We start from the raw sequence: 21,300 nt of genomic DNA on the forward strand, positions 1-21,300 counted from the left end.
ATGGGAGAATCTAGGAGAGGAACAGATTTAGGAGTACAATGACTTCTTCTCTGGGGTGGGAGAGTGCATTAAACTGGAAAAGAATTTGTGAGTTTCCTGGTACTGGCACTAGAAGGCCAGCTGGGACACAACCCCGGTCCTTGGGAGAACAGCCAGAGCGGTGGGCTGCTCTGTAGGGCCCCCAACAGGTGTGGGACTACCTGGATCTCCTGGATGCTCTCCTCCTCTCTGGTGTCCACCTTCTTCTCCACACCCTCGCCACGCAGCAAAGCTTCCAGTGTGGTGCTTTCCGAGGTGAACCCATCCTTCTTCAGTGGCAGCTCCACTTCTGAAAACAGCACAGAAAGGCATGTCAGGCCACTAGAAGCATTTGGGACAGGAAGAATGGTCCTTGTGGACATACAGGGACCAGAGCTCCTGGGCAGGACTCCGAACAGCTTGGTGGAATAGGCACACTGGAGTGGCGGGAAGCTTTTCAGTCTTCATTCTATATTCCCACAGATAGATCCCAACCTGGAGAAAGCTGAGGCAGGGGAGAAAGGGTACCAGGGGAATATGAGATCAGACCATCTGAGTCTCTGGCTGTATGACTTTGGGCATGATGCTCAAGAAGCCTGAAGCCTCTCCGTATACAAAGAGGGATAACAGGGTCCAATGCCAGAGTTGTTTTGTGGGGCAGAAAAGTGTTCATTTGTATAAAAGTGTTTGGAAGACTCTCAAGCAGTAGACCAACATTGGCCTCCATTGTTACTGTCCTCTCTCTGTGTCTTAGTTCTGGTCTGACAACTTGATGACCTCCCTTTGGCCATGCTGGCTGCCCAGCTCTGCTGTGCTCCATGAAAAGCTATTTCAGACTCCAGGAGGCTTCTCACTGACTCCCGAAAGAAGTGGAGCTCTTGAGAGCTGAGGACAAAGAAGGAGGAAGGGCAAATGTTCAAGAGGCTCCAGAGTAGCAGAGTGAGAGCTGCAGTATCCACACACCAGGGGAGAGAGCGAAGTTGGGCTGCAGGGCATTTTTCCTGAAGACATTAGGATTTGATAAGCTGCCTGAAACTTTAAGTAACTGGATATTATAGCTCTAATGTTGAATGACCTCAAAGGCCCATGCATTAAAAGCGTGGGCCCATTGTGGCCATAAGGGGAGGTGGTAGAAACTTCAGGAGGTAAGCCCCAGTGGAAGATTCTTAGCTCCCTGAGGGCATGCCCTTGAAAGGCATCGAGTTACCTTCCACTTCCTCTCTTTTGCTTCCTAGCCACCAGGTGAGCAGTTTCTTCTGCCACCTACTCTGCATCACTGCCATCCAGCATCCCCACCTGAGGCCAAAGGAATGGGTCTGCCTGGTCATGCACTGGAACCTCTGAAACTGTAAGCCAAGACAAACCTTTCTTACTATAACTGTCTCAGGAATATCATTATAGTGATGGAAAGCTGACTAACACACTCGGCCCAACTGTAAAAATGGTTATCAGGTTCATCTCTGCTTCTGAGGCAGACCAAACAGTAGCTATAAACCCTTTCCTCACGGTGTCCACCAACTCCAAACCTACCAGAGGCCTTTTAAAAACTAAGAACAGAAACCTAAAGTATGATTCTTGTATTTGGATTTACTACAAAGTTTTACTCCAACCTTTCCTCTGATCCTGGACTTACACACACACACACACACACACACACACACACACACACACACACTTAGATGTGTGTTTCCTATATTCTCTTGGGTAAATGGATGCAAGAACAGGAAGCAGTGGCACTTCAGAAAACAGCCAGTGGAAACAAATGGCCTGCTGAAATGGAGAAATTGGAAATTTAGTATAGAGACTATACCCAGATAAAGAGAACAAAAAGGGGATGGTGAACCACCCCAAGGGACCCATTTCTACTGCCATTCCTGCAAAGATAGAGGCAGGTGTTTGAAAGAATCTGGAGAGAGTGCCACAGCAGAGATGTAGCTGTGGGTGCAGCCCAGGACCCAGAGAGCAGGGAACCAAAAGAACCACATATCACCCAAGCACTGTCTCCTTCCACCTCTACCTTCCTGCTATGCCATCTCCCATTGGCCAACTTCAACCAGAAGCCAGAGGACAGGGAACCTGGTTGATGCAGCCCACAAAAGTCAATTTCCTGGGGCACAGAGCAATGTGAAGAACAAGGAGTGGAGATAAAAGGGCAAATGGAAATAGGCAGCACCATCCATCCCTGCTCTACCAGGCTTTCTTCTGACTCAGCATAACTTTACCTACCCTTTCCATCTCTTCCACCTGAGACAGTACAGGCTCACTGTAAGGATCTCTGAATATCCCAACAAAACTGAAGAAATGTACCCAGAAAAGAAAGTGGGAAGGAGAAACAGTATCTGAAGTCTCTTGGTAGATAAGTCTTTAGGATTTTTCATATCAAAAAAAAAAGAGGAACCACTTCCATCAAGAAGCACAACTACTAACTGCCACCTCTCCAATATACACATCCATCTCTACATTCAGTACAGAGCTCCCACCACGTGACAAGTGCTGTGCTGAGACTGGGGACTAAGAAGTGACCAAAGATAGTCTCTGTTTCAGGGCAGCATACAGTCTAAAGAGACAGACAGAAAAGGCTAAATACAAAATAAAGATGCAATTACAAACTGTCATACGTGCTATGAAGGAAAACAACAGAGTGAATGTGAAAAAAAAAGGGGTGCTACTTTAGATCAAGGAGTTGGGGAAGGCTTGGATGATGAAGTTACATTTAAGTTGAGTGTCGCAAGATTTTCAACTGTCTGTTTTAATGAGTTTGGAGCATGCAGCTGCACAGCCTGCTCTGATGACATATTACTCTCTCTCCCAAGTCAAAAAGTCTTCCAAATATCTAATCTCAAACAATTAAAGTGTGTTTCCAAGTGTCCTGTCCTCAGTCAAAAGAGAACAACTGGTCACCCTCTTCAAACTTATAATAATCATATATAATGTGTGTGTGTGTGTGTGTGTGTGTGTGTTTGAAATTCATATTTTAATATCCCTCAGCTTTCCCAACACAATCCTGTATCCAGAATTGTACAGTATTTTAGAACTGGGGGAAAAAATATTGTACAGCTGGAAAAGGCCTTATGGATGATTGAATTCAATCATCTCATTTTATAATTGAGTCACCCTGAGGTCAGAGAAGTTAAGGAACTTCACCAAAAGCCAAACAGCAGGACAAAAATGCAGACAAATGATCTTTCAGGATGCCATTGAGATCACGACAAGAGCCCTCATTCATTGCAATCTCATTGCAATGAATCTTGAAAATCCAAGGCTGAGCCCAACTCTTCTTTGGTAGACTTGTATATATGCAGAAGACTTGCTATATGCAAAACACATAAAACAGGACATCTGATATCCTAGGTGTCATCTAATCCTTTGCCACACCCAAGAGCACCATTTGACAGGTGTGGACAATGCAATTAGGGACATTTAGAACTGTTTACTATCACAAGGAGCAAAGTCCAGTCAGCCTCCAGAGCCCAACCATCTAAGGACTGTAAGGACTGTAAGGGTGTAAAGACTCCTCCTGCCTCTCTTTGGTCCTCTCTTGAAAAGTCTTTTTCCAAACCTTTTGTGCATTTCTGTTGCATTCCTAGACTCTCCCCCCATAGCTTTCAAATTTTAGGATAAAAGGCAGATTTCTGCTGATCTGAGGGCAGCTTGTGTGATGGGGCTGGATTCCATGCTGTCTGAACATCCTCCTGGTGTGCTCACCATCCCATGATGCTATCAAACCCATACATATAGAACTATCCATCTATTGTGAACTTCCTCCTCCTCCTCCTCCTCCTCCTCCTCTTGCTCTTTCTTTTTCCCCTGCTAAATATGCCTCCATCCTGCTTTCCCAAAATTCAATCTACTCTCTTGACTATCATTAACCAGACTACCAGATAGGCATGGTGAGAAAGTCAAGAGTGAAAATGGAACCAAATTAGAAAACTACAAGAGGTTTCCCTTTCCCCTCAGGCAAAGAGCTCAGACAGATCTCCTATGGCACCTAGAGTCTAATCCCTTCACCAAGAAAGCAAAGCACAGAAAGAGGCTTCCCCAGGATCATTTAGTGTCCTCCTTCTTCCCAAACCATCAATATTTAATTTGGCTTATCTAAGTTCTGCTATCAGATATCCCTGGAGTCATTCCTAGCCTTGCCATTTATTAGTAGTGGACCTCAGGCTGGTTACTTAACCTAAATCTCTATTACTTCATGTATTAAATGGAGGTGATCATAGTGTCTGTTTCATGATGCTAGAGTGAGAATCAAACAAGGTAGTGCACTGCATTAAGAATCTCCTAAAGGACCCATCAAACAACTCGTGTGAGGTTTATCAATTTTTATTTATTTTGTTTCATTATATTTTATTCAAAATTTGTATTCCAAATTAGATCACACATGAACCTGGGACATTGTAAGTGCACTACAAACGCTGAATCAAGTTTGAATCATTCTAGTTTTAATTATACAGCTACACTGTCCAATAAAAATATAATGTATACCATTTATATCATTTTAAACTTTCTAACAGCCACAGCTTAAAAAGTAAAGAGAGGCAGGTACAGCCAATTCTAATAATATTTTTTCTTTAACCCAATATTTCCAAAACATTGCCCTTTCAACATGAAGTCAATATTTAAAAATTGATGTCATTTTATCTTTTTTATTCACATTAAGATTTCAAAGTCTGGCATGTACTTTACTCTTGCAGTACATCTCAATTCACACTACCACATTTCAAGCATTCCTTAGCCACACATGCCTAGTGCCTGTCCTATTAAATAGTGCAGGTTTAAAGCACTAAAAGAAATGTTTACTATGATTTTCATTTCCAAAACTGGAAGGAATTTAAATGTGGCTCTTAATGTTGCTGAGTGCCGTTCCTGGAGCAGCATTCTAGCTAACCGCTGGTGAAGCCTAGTAGAAAAGCACTATGGGTAAGATTTGAAAGGTCAGAATGAAAGGGTAACCACCCCTCCCTTTCACCCACCAGCATGTGTGTTCTCTGCCTCCCAACCACAGGAGGTCCCCAAGTAAAGGGAGAGAAGAAATAACAGATCCAAGCTCTTATACAATATACAATCTAGACCTGCTCCAATTGAGCCCTGGGGGATTTCATTGATTTAATTTTATTCTAAAATGATGCATTTGGATATAGATCTTAACAGGATTTAGTAATTCCTTAAAAGTATACTCATTTTGCACCTTACACAAATCTGGCAACCACATAACCTGACAGAAGCCATCGAACATTTAACATTAAAAGAAAATGGTCCAAAACTCACACACACATAATTCATCTTTAAATTAGCCTGATTTTATACACACGGATATAAACCCACGGATCGTTACACTCTCTCCAGAGCAGCAGCAGCTGTCACCCAAGCCAGCCGCCTCCCTGTGCCCCGTAAGCAGCTCTGCCTCCACTTCTAATTGGGAACAAAGATACTCCTTGGGTGACTTCCAGCACGATCCATCACACCAGAGACAGCTTCTGTGCAAACCGAAGCAAATCGGTTTCCAAATAAGAAAAACCCTCTTAGACAAACAAGGATTGAAGCACAGAAAGTCTTTTTTTTTTTTAGAAAGTCTTTTTTTAAAAAAAAGGAAAGAAAAAGCACAAATACAAGCAGAGAGAGAGAGAGAGAGAGAGAGAGAGAGAGAGAGAGAGAGAGGAGCAGTGGCTTCTCCCCAGGCTCCAGACAGGACAGTCTTGTCTGGTGCAGATCAAAGCCACAAGCTTTTGACACAGGTGTCCAAGCCTGCTACCCAATGCACTGAAAGAAAAGCTTCCACTGGGTTGTTGGAGCCACCAAGCTCATTAACAGGATGCTGGCAAGATGAATCTGAAAGTGCAACATGGGAGCACAGTGAGTAATTAAATCCCAGGTCATTTAAAAATGCAAACGCCATGGATGTCACAGGCTCACGGAGCCTCTGACTCCTTCTCCCTCGTTATTAGGATCCAGATAGAGGATTGGGAACCTGCAGTCCTCTCTGGATTATAATAAAACATGCCATATAAAAAACAGATTAAGACCGGTCTTCTTTGGGGAAATATACAAAGAGAGAAGCTGTCCATTAGCTGTCGAGTTTGCAAAAGATACCATCTTTCGGAAGGCTGGGCTCTGCCAACAGACAGCCTGCCCCGAGGGAAATTGTGGTGACACACCCCGACAAGGCGCATCCATCCGTCCATCCATCACAGGCTCTCTCTGATGCAGAGCCTGGAGATAGGAGCTGAGGAGCAAGAGGGAGGGAGCCATCCCACAGACAATGGCAAATAATCGCCCTGATCCATCCTGAGCACTCAGGTTTTTCAGAAGCCTGCTCTGAGTTTTTCTTTAAAAACACCAATATGCCGTTTTCTCTTCTGGGTGCTTATTATTTTCAGTAGTTAAGCTCATTGTATGTCCTTGGATTTATACATCAACTTACACCAAGGAGCAAGGAGCTTAAGAATCATGATTTCATTTATCCCCATCAGACTCTGGGAGGAAGGGAGGGGGCGTTTTCATCTCTTAGCTCACAGGGGAAGAGTTTTGGGGACCAGAGACCTGGATTCCTGTGTTAAGCCAGGCCCAGGAGTCCGTCTGTTCATTTCCTATGGGAGCCACTTTCTTGGCTGCATTTGACTCCCTGTTTTGTGACTCATAAAGCTCAAAATAGATGAGGTTCACATAGAGGCTGCACCACAGGCCCTTGTTACTGCTTGCTTTAGAATTCCAGGCCAGCCACATGACCAGAGGGCCTCCCCAACACAGACCATGCCTACCCACTCTTCCCAGGTAGACATGCTAGGGTGAGTGCCAGAATCAGAGGTTGGGACCACAGATAAGCATTTCCCCAGCCCTGAGATGAAGAAAAACACCCACTCTGTTGAAGGAAGTCAACAATGGGCTGGCCCGCACACCAAGTCAATGCAGCTCAGTGAGATGGGAGGAAGGCAGGAATGGATTTGCTTGGGTGAAATTTTTCTGGGGGTGGGGAGAAGGGTGGGGGAAGGGGGCTGTTGGTGAAGGGGCCTCAGTCTCAGGATAAATATGTTCTGGAGATCTATTGTACAGCATGGTGACTACAGTTAATAATAATGTGCTATATACTTGAAAATTGCTGAGAATAGATCTGAATGTTCTCCCAACCAAAATAATAGTAAATATATGAGGTTCAGTAGCCTTATTTAATCATTTTATAATATATAAATATATTGAAACATCATGTACTATACCACATATACCTATATAATTTTTATTTGCTAACTGTAATCATGAAATTGAGGAAAAATAAAAGTAAATACTTCAAGGGAGTACAAATGACTGGGGAGTGTAAGAAGAGGCTCTGGGGTGAGATCTCAGCTCTTCTGCCCCAAACCACACCCTTAGCCTTGAGCTCCTTAGCTGTGAAACCAGGAGAACAGAAACCACTCCCCACTGTTCCCGTGGGGCCAAACAAGGTACCGAATGTGGAGTGTCTGGCACAAGCAGCACGCTCGGTAAGGCTCGCACCCTCCTCTGTACCTCCTCAAGCCTCCCTCTTCCTGTGCTCCTTGGCCAAAACCCCTCACCTGTTGACACTCTTGGGCCACCAGACGTGAGGAGGCCCAGCTTTTTCAGTGCATGGATGGCCCAGGGAGGACAACGGCAACAAGCCAGCATGTAGAAGCAACAGAGCATGAGACACAGCTCAAAACTGAGACGCTTGTCCTGCTTCAATGCTGGGGTGGGCCTGGCTCCTGCGGCTTTGGGGGAAAGCACGGCAAAACCCCAGTGAAGAATGACCTGCTTTATTCATTCATTTCATGAATAATTACTGAGCACTTACTATGTGCCAGGTTCTGTGCTAGGTGCTGGGGACACAGCTGTGAACAAAAGGGACAAAATTCCTGGCCCTGGTGAAACATATATTCTAGTTCATAAGAAACAATACACATGGGGAAGAAGCAATACAGGAAATAAACAAGTAAGACCTACAGTCTGACATTTGATAATCAGTGCTTTGGAGAAAAAACAAAGTGAAGGTGGGAAAGCTGGAGTATGGGGTGGTAGGATAGTGTAATACTTTTAAATATGGCCAGGAAAACACGACAATGGAGGAGGAATAAAAGACGGCCACACTGACATCCAAGCATAGATATCCAGGCAAGCAGCCATCAGCGCAAAGTCCTGAGGCTGGCCCATCTGCCTGGAGCACAGTGAGCCAGGGACAAGGAGATCAGCTCAGAGTTACAGGGGCCTTGAAGGGCTGTGCAGGCGGCCACGACAATATCAGTCTCTGTCCTGAGTATGATGCCAAGCCACCAGAGGTTTTGAGAAAACAGTGACATGATGAAACCTATATTGTAACAGGAGCACTTTGAAAATAACTGAAGAAGGGTGAGGACAGAAATGGAGAGACCAGTGAGGGGTTCCTGAAGAATGTATAGAGCCCACCAATGAGCATGGTACTTGAGAAGGAACTGGGCCCAGTGTGGCCAAAGCTTAGATTAGCATTCATTCTCAGATACATCCTGGCAGCAGTGTGCACCGGGGAGGAGTCCCCTGGCCTCCAGTTCACATACTGAATCAGGGCGGGTGCTGACGGTCAAGGCCAGGTACCTGATGTTAAGCTCCTGGTGTGAAGCTCTATCATGACAAGTACAAAGAGAACGGCTCTCCAAGAAGAATATAGACCAGACCACATCAAGAGCAAGAGAGAAGACCCAGGCAGGTGGGACTGGCCTAGCACATCATGATAACAGGTGTCATACATGCAGAGAGGAAGCCCTCCAAGTTCATCTCCACCCTGAGCAATGGATGCTGGAGAGCTAAGTTCTGGGACCCAAGGAACAAAGCCATATAAAGTCATACAGGAAAGGTGGGCCCCACTGCCTTGTATCAGGTCTTCTCTCTGCCGTATATAAGATGCTAGACTGGGGCCTCGTAAGACTCTAAGGCAGGAAGAGCTACCGTTCTGGCCAGACAGTGTACAGTCTTCTGGCGAGGTAGTGAGCTGACTGCAGCCAGATCATTGTGCATACAGCAGCACAGCTGAGAACCCTGGGGCCTACCCGGCAGTGCAATGTGGAAGTGGCATCACAGTGCCTTCTCACACTTGCCAACTCCCCCGTCCTCAATCCTCACAACCCTAAGAATTATTCCCTGAAGCTACCATGATCCTCTTTCCAGAAATGAATAACTGAGGCTGGGGTGCTTAGGTTGTTGACCCAAATCACAAAGCCCAGGCCTTGTGTTTCTTATTCTGTGCCCTTTTTCCCACAAAGCACAACTGTTTGGCACAGTGAGGGTCCCTATGACCTACAATCAAAGACAGGCAAGAGGGTGAGGACAGAATTCGTACCACCCCATAGGCCAGAACAGGAACCCAGTGGGAGGCCCGGCTGGGCTGTCCAAGGCTTCTCATCGCTGGCTCAGTCTCCCTCATCTGTGAAATGGAGACAATGATCTCATCTCACCAAGTCACTTTCTCCCAGCTTGAGATCAAATGCTGGGCACATTTCTCTCCTTCGTCCCTTTCATAAATCTTTGCTGTCTATCTACCACATGCCACACCTTGTGCGGGGTGCTAGGGATTCTAAGCATGTACCTGCCAGCAGGGAGAGACACAGGAGAAGGACCACAGTGTAACTCAGTGACTTCTCAGGCTTACAATCCCTGCTCTGAAGGTGGCTCTTCCAGGCTTGACTGCTGCACATGACACTGGTGTCACTGCCCTGCCCACTCCAGCTGCAGGCCCACAGCCTCTGCAACCCAAGTTCCCAGAACGCTGCAAGTCACAAGCAGTGCCAGCGACATCCAGACTTGGTTCCCCAGTCCCGGCTCCTCCCTAGGAATATTGGGAGGTCCAGGGACAGGCACCAGTAGCACAAAGTAGGCCACCTCTCCTCAGCTGCCCTTCTCCTGAGGCCAACAAAGGAGGCGAGGCTGCAGTTGCAGGCCTCCAAGGATGGATGGCTGCAGGCTCTGGTGCTGAGGGAAAGAGATAAATGACTGGTCATTTCCCCCTGATGCACTTGAAGGCATCCTCTCTCCCCGCCGTCCCGAGCTCAGGCAATCCCCCAAACAGAGACAGATAAGCACTGACAGACTGGGGTGGGAGCTGGAGCGTTCTTCTCCTTCAGAAGGACACGGCCAGACTCCTCCGCTGGCTGGGAGAAGGTCATGCTGCCCACTGGCTCACACCTGGCTCAAGACTCCAGGGGTCCCCTCCTGCGCTTCCCCCTTTGTGCCCACCCCTGCCCAGCTCATCTATCTGAGGAGTGCATGGCAGAGGGAAGGGCTGGAGGGCACAAGAGCCGACTGACAGCCTCATCAATCTCAGGCTACATGCTTGGCACATCGGCGTTCCATAAGTTGTCCCCGGACAGGAGGGTGTTGGGCGGGGGCTGTCTTGGGGCGAAGAGAAATCACGCTGAACATCAGAGAGCGAATGGTGGAAGAAGCTTGGAGACTATTAAAATGTGGGCCATGTACAAAAGCAGTAGGGAACTAATTAAGATGCAGGATTTTCAAAAGCTGGGGAAGTTGGTCACAGCCTGCTCCCATCTGTAGAGCTCTGGTAGCTCCCCGAGGCAGGGATAGCACCCCAGGTGACCAGGCAGGCATGACTCTGGTCCCACTGCCTCAACCACCCGCTGGGGGGATGCCCTTCTGAGCGTCCCTGTGGCCGGCTCATGGCCCCTCTGCTTTGGGACTCTGCAGGCTATAGCCCTGTTCAGGGCTCCTGCCCTCCTACTGTTTCCCCAACAACATGCCATGGTGGCAGGGAACCTCCTGGTCCTTCATCCCCAGCCATTGAGGCACTGCCAAAAACAGGAAAATACCAAGAGAAAGAACCAGAAGCCTATTCTGGCTGCCTTCCCTCCCATCACCCTTGGAATTTAGCAGGGATGAAAAAAGCCTGCTGTTCACCAAGTATCCCAGGGCAGAAGGGATTGACAAGGCCTCAGCTACTCAGAGCACAGGAGGAATGCCAGTTATCAAAGCCCTTTCCCCCGTTAGTGTATAATTTAGCCCAGAATCAACACGAGCATTGGGTCTTGGAGCAAATGCCACTGGTCCCAACTGGCTCCCCTTAGAGTTCTTTCCTTGGCTTCACTACCAGTGCCCTTGGGAAATTAACTTCCTAATCGACACCATGGTTTCCCAAACTCTAAAATGAAGATACTATCTGCCCAAGACTACAGGGACCAGAGGTCTGGGGTTGAAAGATGCTAAAATAATCTAAGCAGACTATCTGGGTATTTAATCCAGAGGGACATAAGTAAAAGTTTGTTCCCAGCCTTTTTCTTTTCTTCATTAAAAAAAAAAAAAACAGTGAAGTTAAAGGCCCCTTTTTAATCAGATGGCTTTGACCCAGCATCTGCCCTGCTCTGGGGCCTTCCAGTGGATATTTACTGTCCACTGCTCTCAGCTGCCAACTCAGCTCCCCTTCTCAAGGACAGAGCCAGTTCTTGGGGAAGTGGCCCAGGAGGAGGCCCTTTGCGGGCCCCAGGCCCCTGCCTGAGTCTTCATGCTGTAGGAATTGTGACGTCTGCTCTATGAAACACCTTGCATGACTCCTACAGCCAAGTGCAAGCCGCAGAGAACACTGAACTCAATTATTAGTCAGCCGAGAGAAATAATGTTGTATGTGTTGTCCTTCAGATGCCCAGGCAAGTAGGAGGTGTGAGATGTTTATTCAAGACCAATCGGAGGGGTGATGCTTGGCATGAGATGCACAGAGGTTCAGGGACAGTACAGATGCTTTCAGACTCCAAAGTGCTCTCCCCAGCTCATAGCCCCTTTCCACCCTATCATGCACATGCACACACATACACTATTTTCTTTCCAATGAGTAGTCAAGAAACACAAGATGGACGGCACATTTACAGGGAACAGGATGGGATGAGGACAGCAGGATGAGGGAGTCCCTCCATCAGGGTAAAATCGAGCCCAAGAACCAACCTGACCTCAGCCAACACCTGGCTCCCCTGCCCCTGCCCCAGAATGCCACCGCATCCCAGGTGAGCTCTGTGTTTTAGCAGCTAAAACAGAAGTGATGTTTCCATACATGGTCCTGTCCTCATACCTTCTCCAAGGTCTCTCAAGATTATTGAAACTTCCCCCTCCTCCCTTTACCCTGACCTGGCTTCCTAACCCAGCCCTGCAGACCCACAGGCCAGGCACAGCTCTGACGTTTGTCACACACTGACCTTTGTTGCTGAAAACTTATAGGCTCAAGTAGGGACAAAACGAAGATGGGAAGGACAAACTACGCTGGCATGATACACTGCTCTCGCATCTCCACCCTGACCACAGGAAGGAGAATGCAGAAAAGACTCAGCCTGAGGCGCTTGGGCTCTAGGAGGGCTCCCCAGTTCTCACAGGCCTCCCCCTTCCCTGTAGGAAATGAGGACAACTCAGGGTGGTGCTGATGGTAAGCCCAAAGGTCATGAACTTCAGGGGTCATGAACATACCCAGGTTCCTCCCTTGTGTCAAGGGGAGCTCAGGGGAGCCCTACCCCAGGAAGCCAGAAGAGAAGGGAAAAGAAAGGCGGATGTCCTCTGGGGCTGGGTTGCAGAGGAATGCTGAGGGTAAAAGAGCTGCTAAGTTGGTTGGTTGGTTGGTTGGTTGGTTTTCTTTCAATAAACTCATTCCTCTCATTTCTATAAATTTAAAGAAATTCATCACAGGGTGGACAAATTGATTATTGATTTTTAGCAAGTTTTATCCAAAGAGGATTATACATAATGTATAATTTGTTTTTTCCCGCTTAGCAATATATCTTAGACATCTTTCCATTTTTTCTACTCTTTTAAAAGACAAAATAGTATTTGATTTTATGAAAGTACTACGTATTTAACTAGTCTCCTATTAATAGATCTTCTGATAATTTCTGTTCTTTGCTTGTTATTATAAACAAGGTCCAATGGTTATCTTCTAATTTTATATTTAGATACATAGGTATCTAAAAATTAAATTATAGAAGCTGATAATATGTATGATAAATTCCTAGCAGAACCTTTAGGTCCAAGGGCAAGCATTTTTAAAATACTGATAGGGCCTATTCAGTGTCCTTCAGAAATGTCTACCCCTTTCATGGCTATGTATAAAAGGGAGCATATCTCTCCTTCTCACTCATGGCTCACAGCTCAGCCCTCTATCCCTGGGGAGGGCCTCCTTAGTCCCCAAGATGACTGCCCCCACCCACAGTGACTATCCTGAGTCACACTCCAAAGCATCAATCCAAAAACTGAGCCCTCCTTGAGCCCAAATCAAGTAGAATGAAAATATGAGATAGTCATTGAAAACTATTATTCAAATCAACTGTGTGCTTAAGGGGGGCATACCCCCAAAACAGAAAGAGGTCTTCTCAGGTGAAAGTTGCATTATATGAATGATGATGGCAGAGCCCCTGAAAGGGGGGCAGTCACATCCGCCTTCCTGTCAGGACACAGGAGAAAGGCCCAGGTACAGCCTGCGTTCTACAGCTGCCAGAAGGGGAGTCTTTTGCAAGTGTCCACCCAGAGGGGGCACCACCTTCGATTTTTGCAGAAAGCTGCCGTAAGCAGTAACGGAGGCCCTGAAGGAGTGCTTTCCTGAATCTTGGTGCATGTGCAAAATTCAAATGCAAACTTAATTGCCTCTTCTAAGAGTGGTTGTGTCTCTGGTGGTTCTGTTCTAGTCTCTAGACAGGCCTGACTGCTGTGAGGTACCAGGCTGTGCTGCCTTCTCCCAGGGCCCAGTGCACTCCTGGGCATCTTTATACCCCCTGCAGCTGCAGACAGGTATTGGGCTTCATTCTGACAGCCAGGCCTGGCCCTGGAATACAGGCCCAGAACAGGACAGGGAATAACAGATATTTGGCCAAAGGCTTTGAAGGTTTGGGTTCTGGCTTTGGCTTCAGCAGACTTAGTAGTATGTCTGATTACCCAAAAAGAGGATCAAGTTCATCTGAAAAGGAGCTTTGTCATTTGAAAGTTACTTACCACAGCCCTGAGCTGTTGATTGTCCCTTAGCCCCTGGTGAGGAAGAAAGAGCAAGCCTTGGGACAGCTCTTTTTCCATGTGGGGACAGGGCCACTCAAAGGCTGGTGCTTGTTTTCTCCAGAATGTGACACTGCCCGAGACTCTAAGGATCTAGGGCATAGGCCCTTAGTCCCAAACCTAGTTCAGCCACTTCTACTTCATGCTTTGAGGCAGAGGCTGAGGGAGTCTCAAATGGTAACAGATATACCACTGCATGCTAGAGGGGACATGGCCACAGACGAGTGCCAGCCCTGGCTTCTGCCTCTCCCCTACCCTCACATGTCATGGTGAGCTAAAGAGGGGGCCAGTACACAGCACACTGTGAATGCTGCTGCTCCGTCATCAGCCACAAGCAGGACAAAAACAGTGGGGCCCCAAGACATCCAAAGTAAATATCTGTGGACAAAAGATCAAACACTCGGAAGACACCTTCTTGCCTCAGTCCCATAAGCTATGAGTGCTTCTCAGTTGCACGATCCACATATTAAATTCTTGCTCTGTCCACGGTCCAACTTCTCTCACCTACAAAATGAGCTTATAATGCATTTATCCCTTCCTTGCCCCTCTAACTCCCATGGTAGGATCAAGTGAGTAATATGGAGGAAAATGCTTTATAAAGGCTTTTGTAAACTAGTGTTTCTATTCAGATGTTGCTTATGATGACAATCATTCGATCAGGGTGTCCCATCCCCTCAGTGGCAGTGACTGGTAGGGCAGACATAAACCTGGTGAGCTAATCCATCCTACCTGGGACTTCTCGACACACTTGTGGAAGGGGACTTTTGCTGAGTGTGGTGCATGCCGGCCACTCTCCCTGACCCAGGAAGAGAAGACAGTATTAGAGGTAGAGGGAGACACAGCCCTCACTACAGTTTTTTGAGCACCTGGATGCAACTGTGTTTGAAGCCAGGTAAACACTGGGATTTGCTGTTACAAGAAACTTTTTTGGCCGGGAGGATGCTTAGGCTAGTTGGAGTTACATATTTATGACTGAATGAATTCCATCTATCTCTTGATACATTTTAATTTTATGATCATAAAGTTTTTAAAAGAAAAAAGCTTTGTCAAAGTTTCTTCAAATTAGTGTATCTATCAGCAGCATGAAGAAACAGAAAAGCATTAAACAGGTAATTCAAGCAACTAGATTCTCCGCTGGATCCACAGGAACTGCTGTGTTATTTTAAGCAAGTTTCTTTAACTTGTCTGGACCTTAATAAAATAAGGAATTAGAATTCATGATATCTAAGGCACTTCACAGTGCTAAATGTCTTTGATTCTAAGAAAGAAGATCCAATAAATATGATATTAACTGTTCTTAATTAAGACCTTATACATAAATATTAAGACTAAAGACTAATAATTTTAAATTAGTCACATATTTATACTATAATCCTTTAATAAATTAAATGTGAAATGTCTTCATATACATTCAAAATATTTATTGCATCACTGGTTAAATTAGAAAAGTTAGAAGTGAAAATTGAGAACAACCTGGTTAAATAAATATCCTCATACAGTGGAATAGAATGTAATTATAACAAAGGGATGAGGAAACTTTGTTAGGGATGGCTAATGTCTAAGGCACTATTTAAATGGAAATGGCAAAATACAAGGTGGTCATGCTGTGTAAAAAAGAGGAAGGGATGATCACATCAGTGCAATTCCAGGCGTGTGCATGCACAACTCACAGAATTTTAAAAAACTGGTATCACTGATTACCTCTTGGGAGATGTGCTGTTATGGAGGGGTGGTACTGGGGATCAAACTCAGGTCCTTGTGCTTCAGAGGCAGGCAGCGGAACCACTGAGCTGAGTCCCCAGCCCTGTGCTCTTATTTTTCACTATGCAATATATCCTTTTATCTTCTAAATGTCAAAACACTCAACTGTATTACCTACTCCAAGTCAAACAAGAAATCAATTTTAAATTACATAGAACATGTTTGATTCTCATGTTGGAACAGGAAGGCTGCCAAGGAACCCCAGGTATGTCTGTTCCTATTCAGCACAAGGGAACAGCCCAGAGGGCTCACATACTCAATCAAGGAGACACATCCAATTAATGACAAGCACTGGACAGTACCATCCCCTCAACTCTGAGTCATATTCCAGCCCCAGAATCCCCCAAAACAAAGTTTTCCTTAAAACCAAGGACCCTGAAGTGTCACTTAGCCTTGCTGTAACCCAGAGACAGGGGTCAAGGCAGCCATGTAGTCTGAAGTATCAATAGGTGAGTAGTCAGGGTGAACAGACCAGGCCCTTCTGCAGGGCTGCAAATCAGTCTTCATCCCCCAGAAGTAAGTTTTGAACCCAGATCTTCGATTTGGCCAAGACAGGTTCTATTTTTAACAAAGAGGCCATTTCCAAGTAAGCTGCTCCAGGAGTTTGTATGAATAGTGGAGAGAGGGTCCACAGGGTGCTGTCTTCTGGAAAACAGATCAGGCATCTTCACTTGAGCCCACAAGGAAGGTGGTGCCTGACCCAAAAGCACTGCAGCTCCTTCACCCCTGACAGGAAAGTGAGTCACCTTTGCCTGGCCCCTGCTGCTGCCTGCTTTGCTTCCCTGGGGTGAAAAGAGGAAAGACAAAGAAGGAGAAAGCTCAAGATACCAGAGAGGAGAGAATCTCAGTGGACATATGGCCATATCTAACCACAGAGTCAGTACAGAGGGACAGCTCTGAGTGCCATGTGGATACTTTTACTCTCCTGGAAAACTCATCCCTGTGTACAAAGGAGCTAACCAGCTTGTTCCTGAGCCAGGCCCAGCTAAGCTTCAAGCTCCAGAGCACACTCACCAGGTTTGATTTCCAGAAGTCTCAACTTTGGATCCTCAGGAGGGTGCAATCGTCTCTTCTTGCGCCAGCAGCGAGCAGGGTATGTATACAGCTGGCCTGGAGCGAGGCCTGTGGACAGAGACCACGTAAAGATTAAAGGCTCCAGGCTGGAAGGGACCATGGTAACCACCTTAACTCACCTTATCATTCAGAGAGAGGAAACTCAAGCCCAGAGAGGAGAGGTGACTTGTCAAGGTCACACAGCTGGTTGATGGCACAGCCAAGGCTGAATCTAGGCCATCTGCCCCAGAACATCACTATCTGTTCCACCATGGTGTTCATATCACCCAGGCCAAGAAGAGCCATCACTTCACACCATAGGAGGAGTTGATCTCACGACAGCTCTCCCAAGGCAGTGGCTCTCCAACAATGGCCTCTATGTCCAGGTAAAGATTAAGTAGGTTTCTGTCAAGATGGACAGGAGAAATCATGGGCCTACCTTGGAGCTGCCTCCTCAGAAACACAAACCTGCTCTGGAGACCAGGCTTCATGGCCCAAAGAGCAGCATTCCTGGACACTGCTGCCCATCTGCTTGAGCCATCATGAGTAAGCATCAGAGCTGGGCTTGTGGACAACACTGTCCTCCAGCAGGAGTCGCCATTTATATTTGGCCTCTGACAACATCAGCAACATTGTCATGCCCAGAACTCCATAAGGAGCCTTCGTGATGCCCAGACAATATTGCTATGGCACACAGTGTGACAACCATAGGACATGGAGGGGTATGGACTTTCCACACAAGTCCAACAAAGCCTACTCTTAGAGGAAGAGAGAGTAAGGCTGAGGGGTGAAGAGAAAGGTGCTTAAGACCTTTCTTAAGGTCTTAAGGTAGGGTTTGGAGCCAAGGATATAGCTCAGTGGTGCCACACCTGCCTGGCAAGCACAAGGTCCCAAGTTCGATTCCCAGTACCAGAAAGCAAAAAAAAAAAAAAAGATTGGTAGGATGACTTGCAGTCAGAAAAGACCATCTAATGTTCCTCCAAATAAAGCAGTAACCAACCAGTCTCCCTATGCTACAGTGGAAAGCCCACAAAAGGACTAGACTTTTCTGTCTTATTCCTACTAGGAGCCCCAGAACTAAAACTATGTCTGACATGTAGAAGAATCCAACTAAGGATTTTGAATTAATTAATTAATTAATTAATTAATATGTTCCAGCTTTGCTCTAAAATAAATTCCGTCTTCTGTGAATAAGAGTGGCAATGACAGCTGTTAGATGCAGGCAGGTGCATATAAGAATGTCCCTGCCTAAACCTAGGGCCAAAGGGCTCAGAAAACACCAGGACCCTATTCCCATCTTCTGTCTTCCATTTCAGGGTCCATAAAAGTTAAGAGGGGAAATTGCTTTCATTATTTGCCTTTGCAGAGAAAAATCTATAAAAGTTCCATTACTACATATCATTTTTCCATTTCTACCAGTCATCTTTACCAATTCACTGGTCTGTGTCCCAAGCAGAGGCAACTCTCCCAACACTAAAGGAACCAAAATATTCAGGTACCTTTATGTGTTAAGTATCATTTTAATCATAAAGGTGGTCCCACAGTTTGAAAGACTGTGAACAACTTGGAGGTTTTGATCCCTCCCGTTCTGATTCTCAGAAACTATTAAAATTGGAACCTACGGGGCTCCTGCTTTGTGGGCCTCTGCATAGTAGGAGGGTTCTGCAGCTTTGAGCTCCCTGAGCTCTAAGGACCAGACTTATAGCAGGTGGATATAAGCCAAATGAATCAAATAAAGGAAGCTTGATCTCCCTGCCATGAGAGGTCCAGGGGTCTAATGAAGGAAGGCATCATTAGAAATAGCTCGATGTTTCTGCTGTGGCTTACTTCAGGACCATGTAACCTCTGATCCTACCATTCCTAAATGGAAGTCTTGATTCTGAATCCCTTCCAGGTGTCCAGGACACCACTGGGCGTGTTGATCTTCAGGGTCTCAGGGAAGACCAAGTACTGACCTGCTACTCCACACCCCAGAACTCTACTCCACACCAGTCCCTACTCATCTTGGGATGGTGATTCTTAACCCAGACAGAAACCAAAGTAACCTGGACAAAGTCTCAAAAGCACCTAGTACCCAGAATTCATGCCAGACCTCTTCAATCTGAATTTAGATAGGTGAGGGAATTGGGCGACTATTTTTAAGAACTTTGTATATTGTTGGAATGTCTAACTGGGAACCTCTGGGTGTCTAGGCATCATCTAGTTACTGCCTGCATGTTTTTCTGATGGGCCAAGATTGGCTTAACAGCTTTTACAGCAGGATCTCAAGCATACTTGTATTTCCCCAAAAGTACTATTAATTAATTGCCTGCTAACTAATTGCCTGTCTCTCCTACTGGTTTTATAAGATCTAGAATGGTAGGAATCATGTCCATCTCTCATATCCCCAACAACTAGCGCACAGTGTATACAGGCACAACAAGGAACCCTTATCAAGTAAACACATCCAACCAGAACTGAACCCAACTCAGAAATACAAGAAGTGAACAATCACTGAACCTGCTGTTCCTGTTTCCAAGAGACTCCTTCCAGATGGACTCTACAAAGTGGACCCAGAACTGAGCTCAGAGCCCAACTTACCCAGCATGGCAGACTCTGGTCTTAATTTTCTTTCTTGCCCCATAAAATATACCCTGGTATATCCACCATGATCAAAGGCAGGTGAGGAAGAAAGAGCTGATCCAGACCATCACTCTCAAAAAGTCTAAGTGACAAGAGCTCAGAAATATCAACATTTGTCCCTAGATCCCTCAGAGACTGTAGTCACTACACTGTGGGTCAGCAGCAGGCCACAGGCCACTTTCCTGAGAGTCAATTTTGATTGAGTCCTTTGAATGCCCAAAAGAAAGAACTGGTTTTGTTTCATTCTTTTTTCAGTAGACTGGAGAAGCCCCATGTGCAGAGGAAGAGCACACAAGTACTGAAAAATACCCTGGAAGATAACGGCATCAATGACACCCACCTATAGGACTGTCATGGAATTCACTGATACCTAGAGGAAGATCTCTAAGTCCATAAAAACTTAACAACTATCAGTTGTTGATTGCCAGGAGGTAGCTGATATAGACTTATCTTGGATTCTCTTGACCACCTGGTTTGACAAGGCTTCCCTGCCCCACCTACCCATGCTGCCCTTTGGCCATGTAGTCACAAGATGTAAAGGGCTTCCCTTTGATGTCTGCTTTGATTCCAGCTTGTCTCCTTACCCCCTTCCTTGCATGCCTTCCTAAGCTGACAAACACCAGGGTTCCTTTATAGGGCCACCACATTCAGCCCTGGAGTTCCACTTATAGAGGGAGAAGCAGCCTCATGAGACTCATGTTGTTTATCTCATTAGAACAAGAAGCACATAACTCAAAAGCCCGTGTGTGTGTGTGTGTGTGTGTGTGTGTGTGTGTGTGTGTGTGTGTGGAAGATGGAGGAGGAAGGAGGAGAAAGATGGAGTCACAGCTGCTGCTAGGGAAATTAACCTTGAGGAGTGAGCCTAGGACCAGGTGCTTATGTGGAGGAGAGGAAGCAGAAGAGTAGGAGGCAAGAGAAGAGAGGAGGGATCAGACCTTCCTGGTAACAATGCCACGGCTACCCCTCCATTCACAAACCCACGGAGCAAACTGCTTTTCCGTTACCTCGAGCTGCAACTCCAGTTACAGAACTCTGCCTGAGTGAAAGCACATATGGGAGGAGAGGAGGGAGAGAAAGAAATGTGCACCCTTCACATTTGCTGGGGAGACTAGTTCCATGCCAAAAAAAAAAAAATGTAGGAAAAGTTTGGCATCTGAATTATCAGCCATCTCAAGACAAATATCTTGTTACATGTGTTTTTCAAGTTTTGCAGGTAGGTCCTGTGTTCTGAGCATCTATGACAAACAAGGCATGAGCTATGAGGAATTCAGAAGAAGAAACGCAATGGAAAAGAGAGGGAAGGAAGATATGGAAAAGGAACCTCAAAGTAGAAAAGAACTAGAGTGGCTTCCTCTTCCTCCAACCAGATGTGAACTGTGAAAATTCAAGTTCACTCCAAGAAAGGGCTCTCCCTGCAGCATTCCAGAGAGATGGTCCCTTAGCTGCTAACAGACCTCAGTGAAAACCGGTTGCTTCACAGGATAGCTCACTCCACTGTTGGCCAACACTTGTGACAAAGAGAGTCACCCTGCCCTTATTTTAAATCAAAATCTACTTTCCGAAACTTATGCCAATTTGTCGACCCTCTGTTCCAACGGTGATCAGAAATCTGCATTCCAGCACTCCATCCCATCGACCCACTTGGTTTTGAAGAGGAGCCAACCAGGAAGCTGAGGAACTAGAGAAGAATGGAAATGGAGGAGAAAGGCAGTGCAAGGTCCTGAGTTCCATCCCTGGTACCAAAAAAACAAAACAAAAGAAAGAATCCAAGTGCTACAGCCCTTTGATCATCTGTCTCATCCCAAAAGGAAAGGGATGGAGCCACAGACTCTTCTTTGG

The 21,300-nt window shown here is 46.1% G+C and overlaps 1 protein-coding gene across 8 annotated transcripts in view; it reads right to left on the reverse strand.

The window, feature by feature from the left end:
* The window catches only part of Dpf3 (double PHD fingers 3), a 252,482-nt gene that overhangs the window by 116,542 nt on the left and 114,640 nt on the right, over positions 1–21,300 (reverse strand). For all 8 annotated transcript variants that reach the window (XR_784515.2, XR_784513.2, XR_784514.2 and 5 more), the window contains exons 3-4: positions 16,801–16,908; positions 201–328 (exon numbers count right to left, since the gene is read on the reverse strand). Coding sequence is in view for 5 of the 8 variants with exons in the window: in XM_010645412.2 (XP_010643714.1) it covers positions 201–328; positions 16,801–16,908 (236 nt within the window). In the remaining 3 variants the exon portion in view is untranslated. The remainder of the gene's footprint in view (positions 1–200; positions 329–16,800; positions 16,909–21,300) is intronic.

Source organism: Fukomys damarensis, unplaced genomic scaffold (assembly GCF_012274545.1).
Source record: "Fukomys damarensis isolate Sample0158 unplaced genomic scaffold, DMR_v1.0_HiC HiC_scaffold_21, whole genome shotgun sequence".
Lineage (NCBI taxonomy): Eukaryota > Metazoa > Chordata > Mammalia > Rodentia > Bathyergidae > Fukomys > Fukomys damarensis.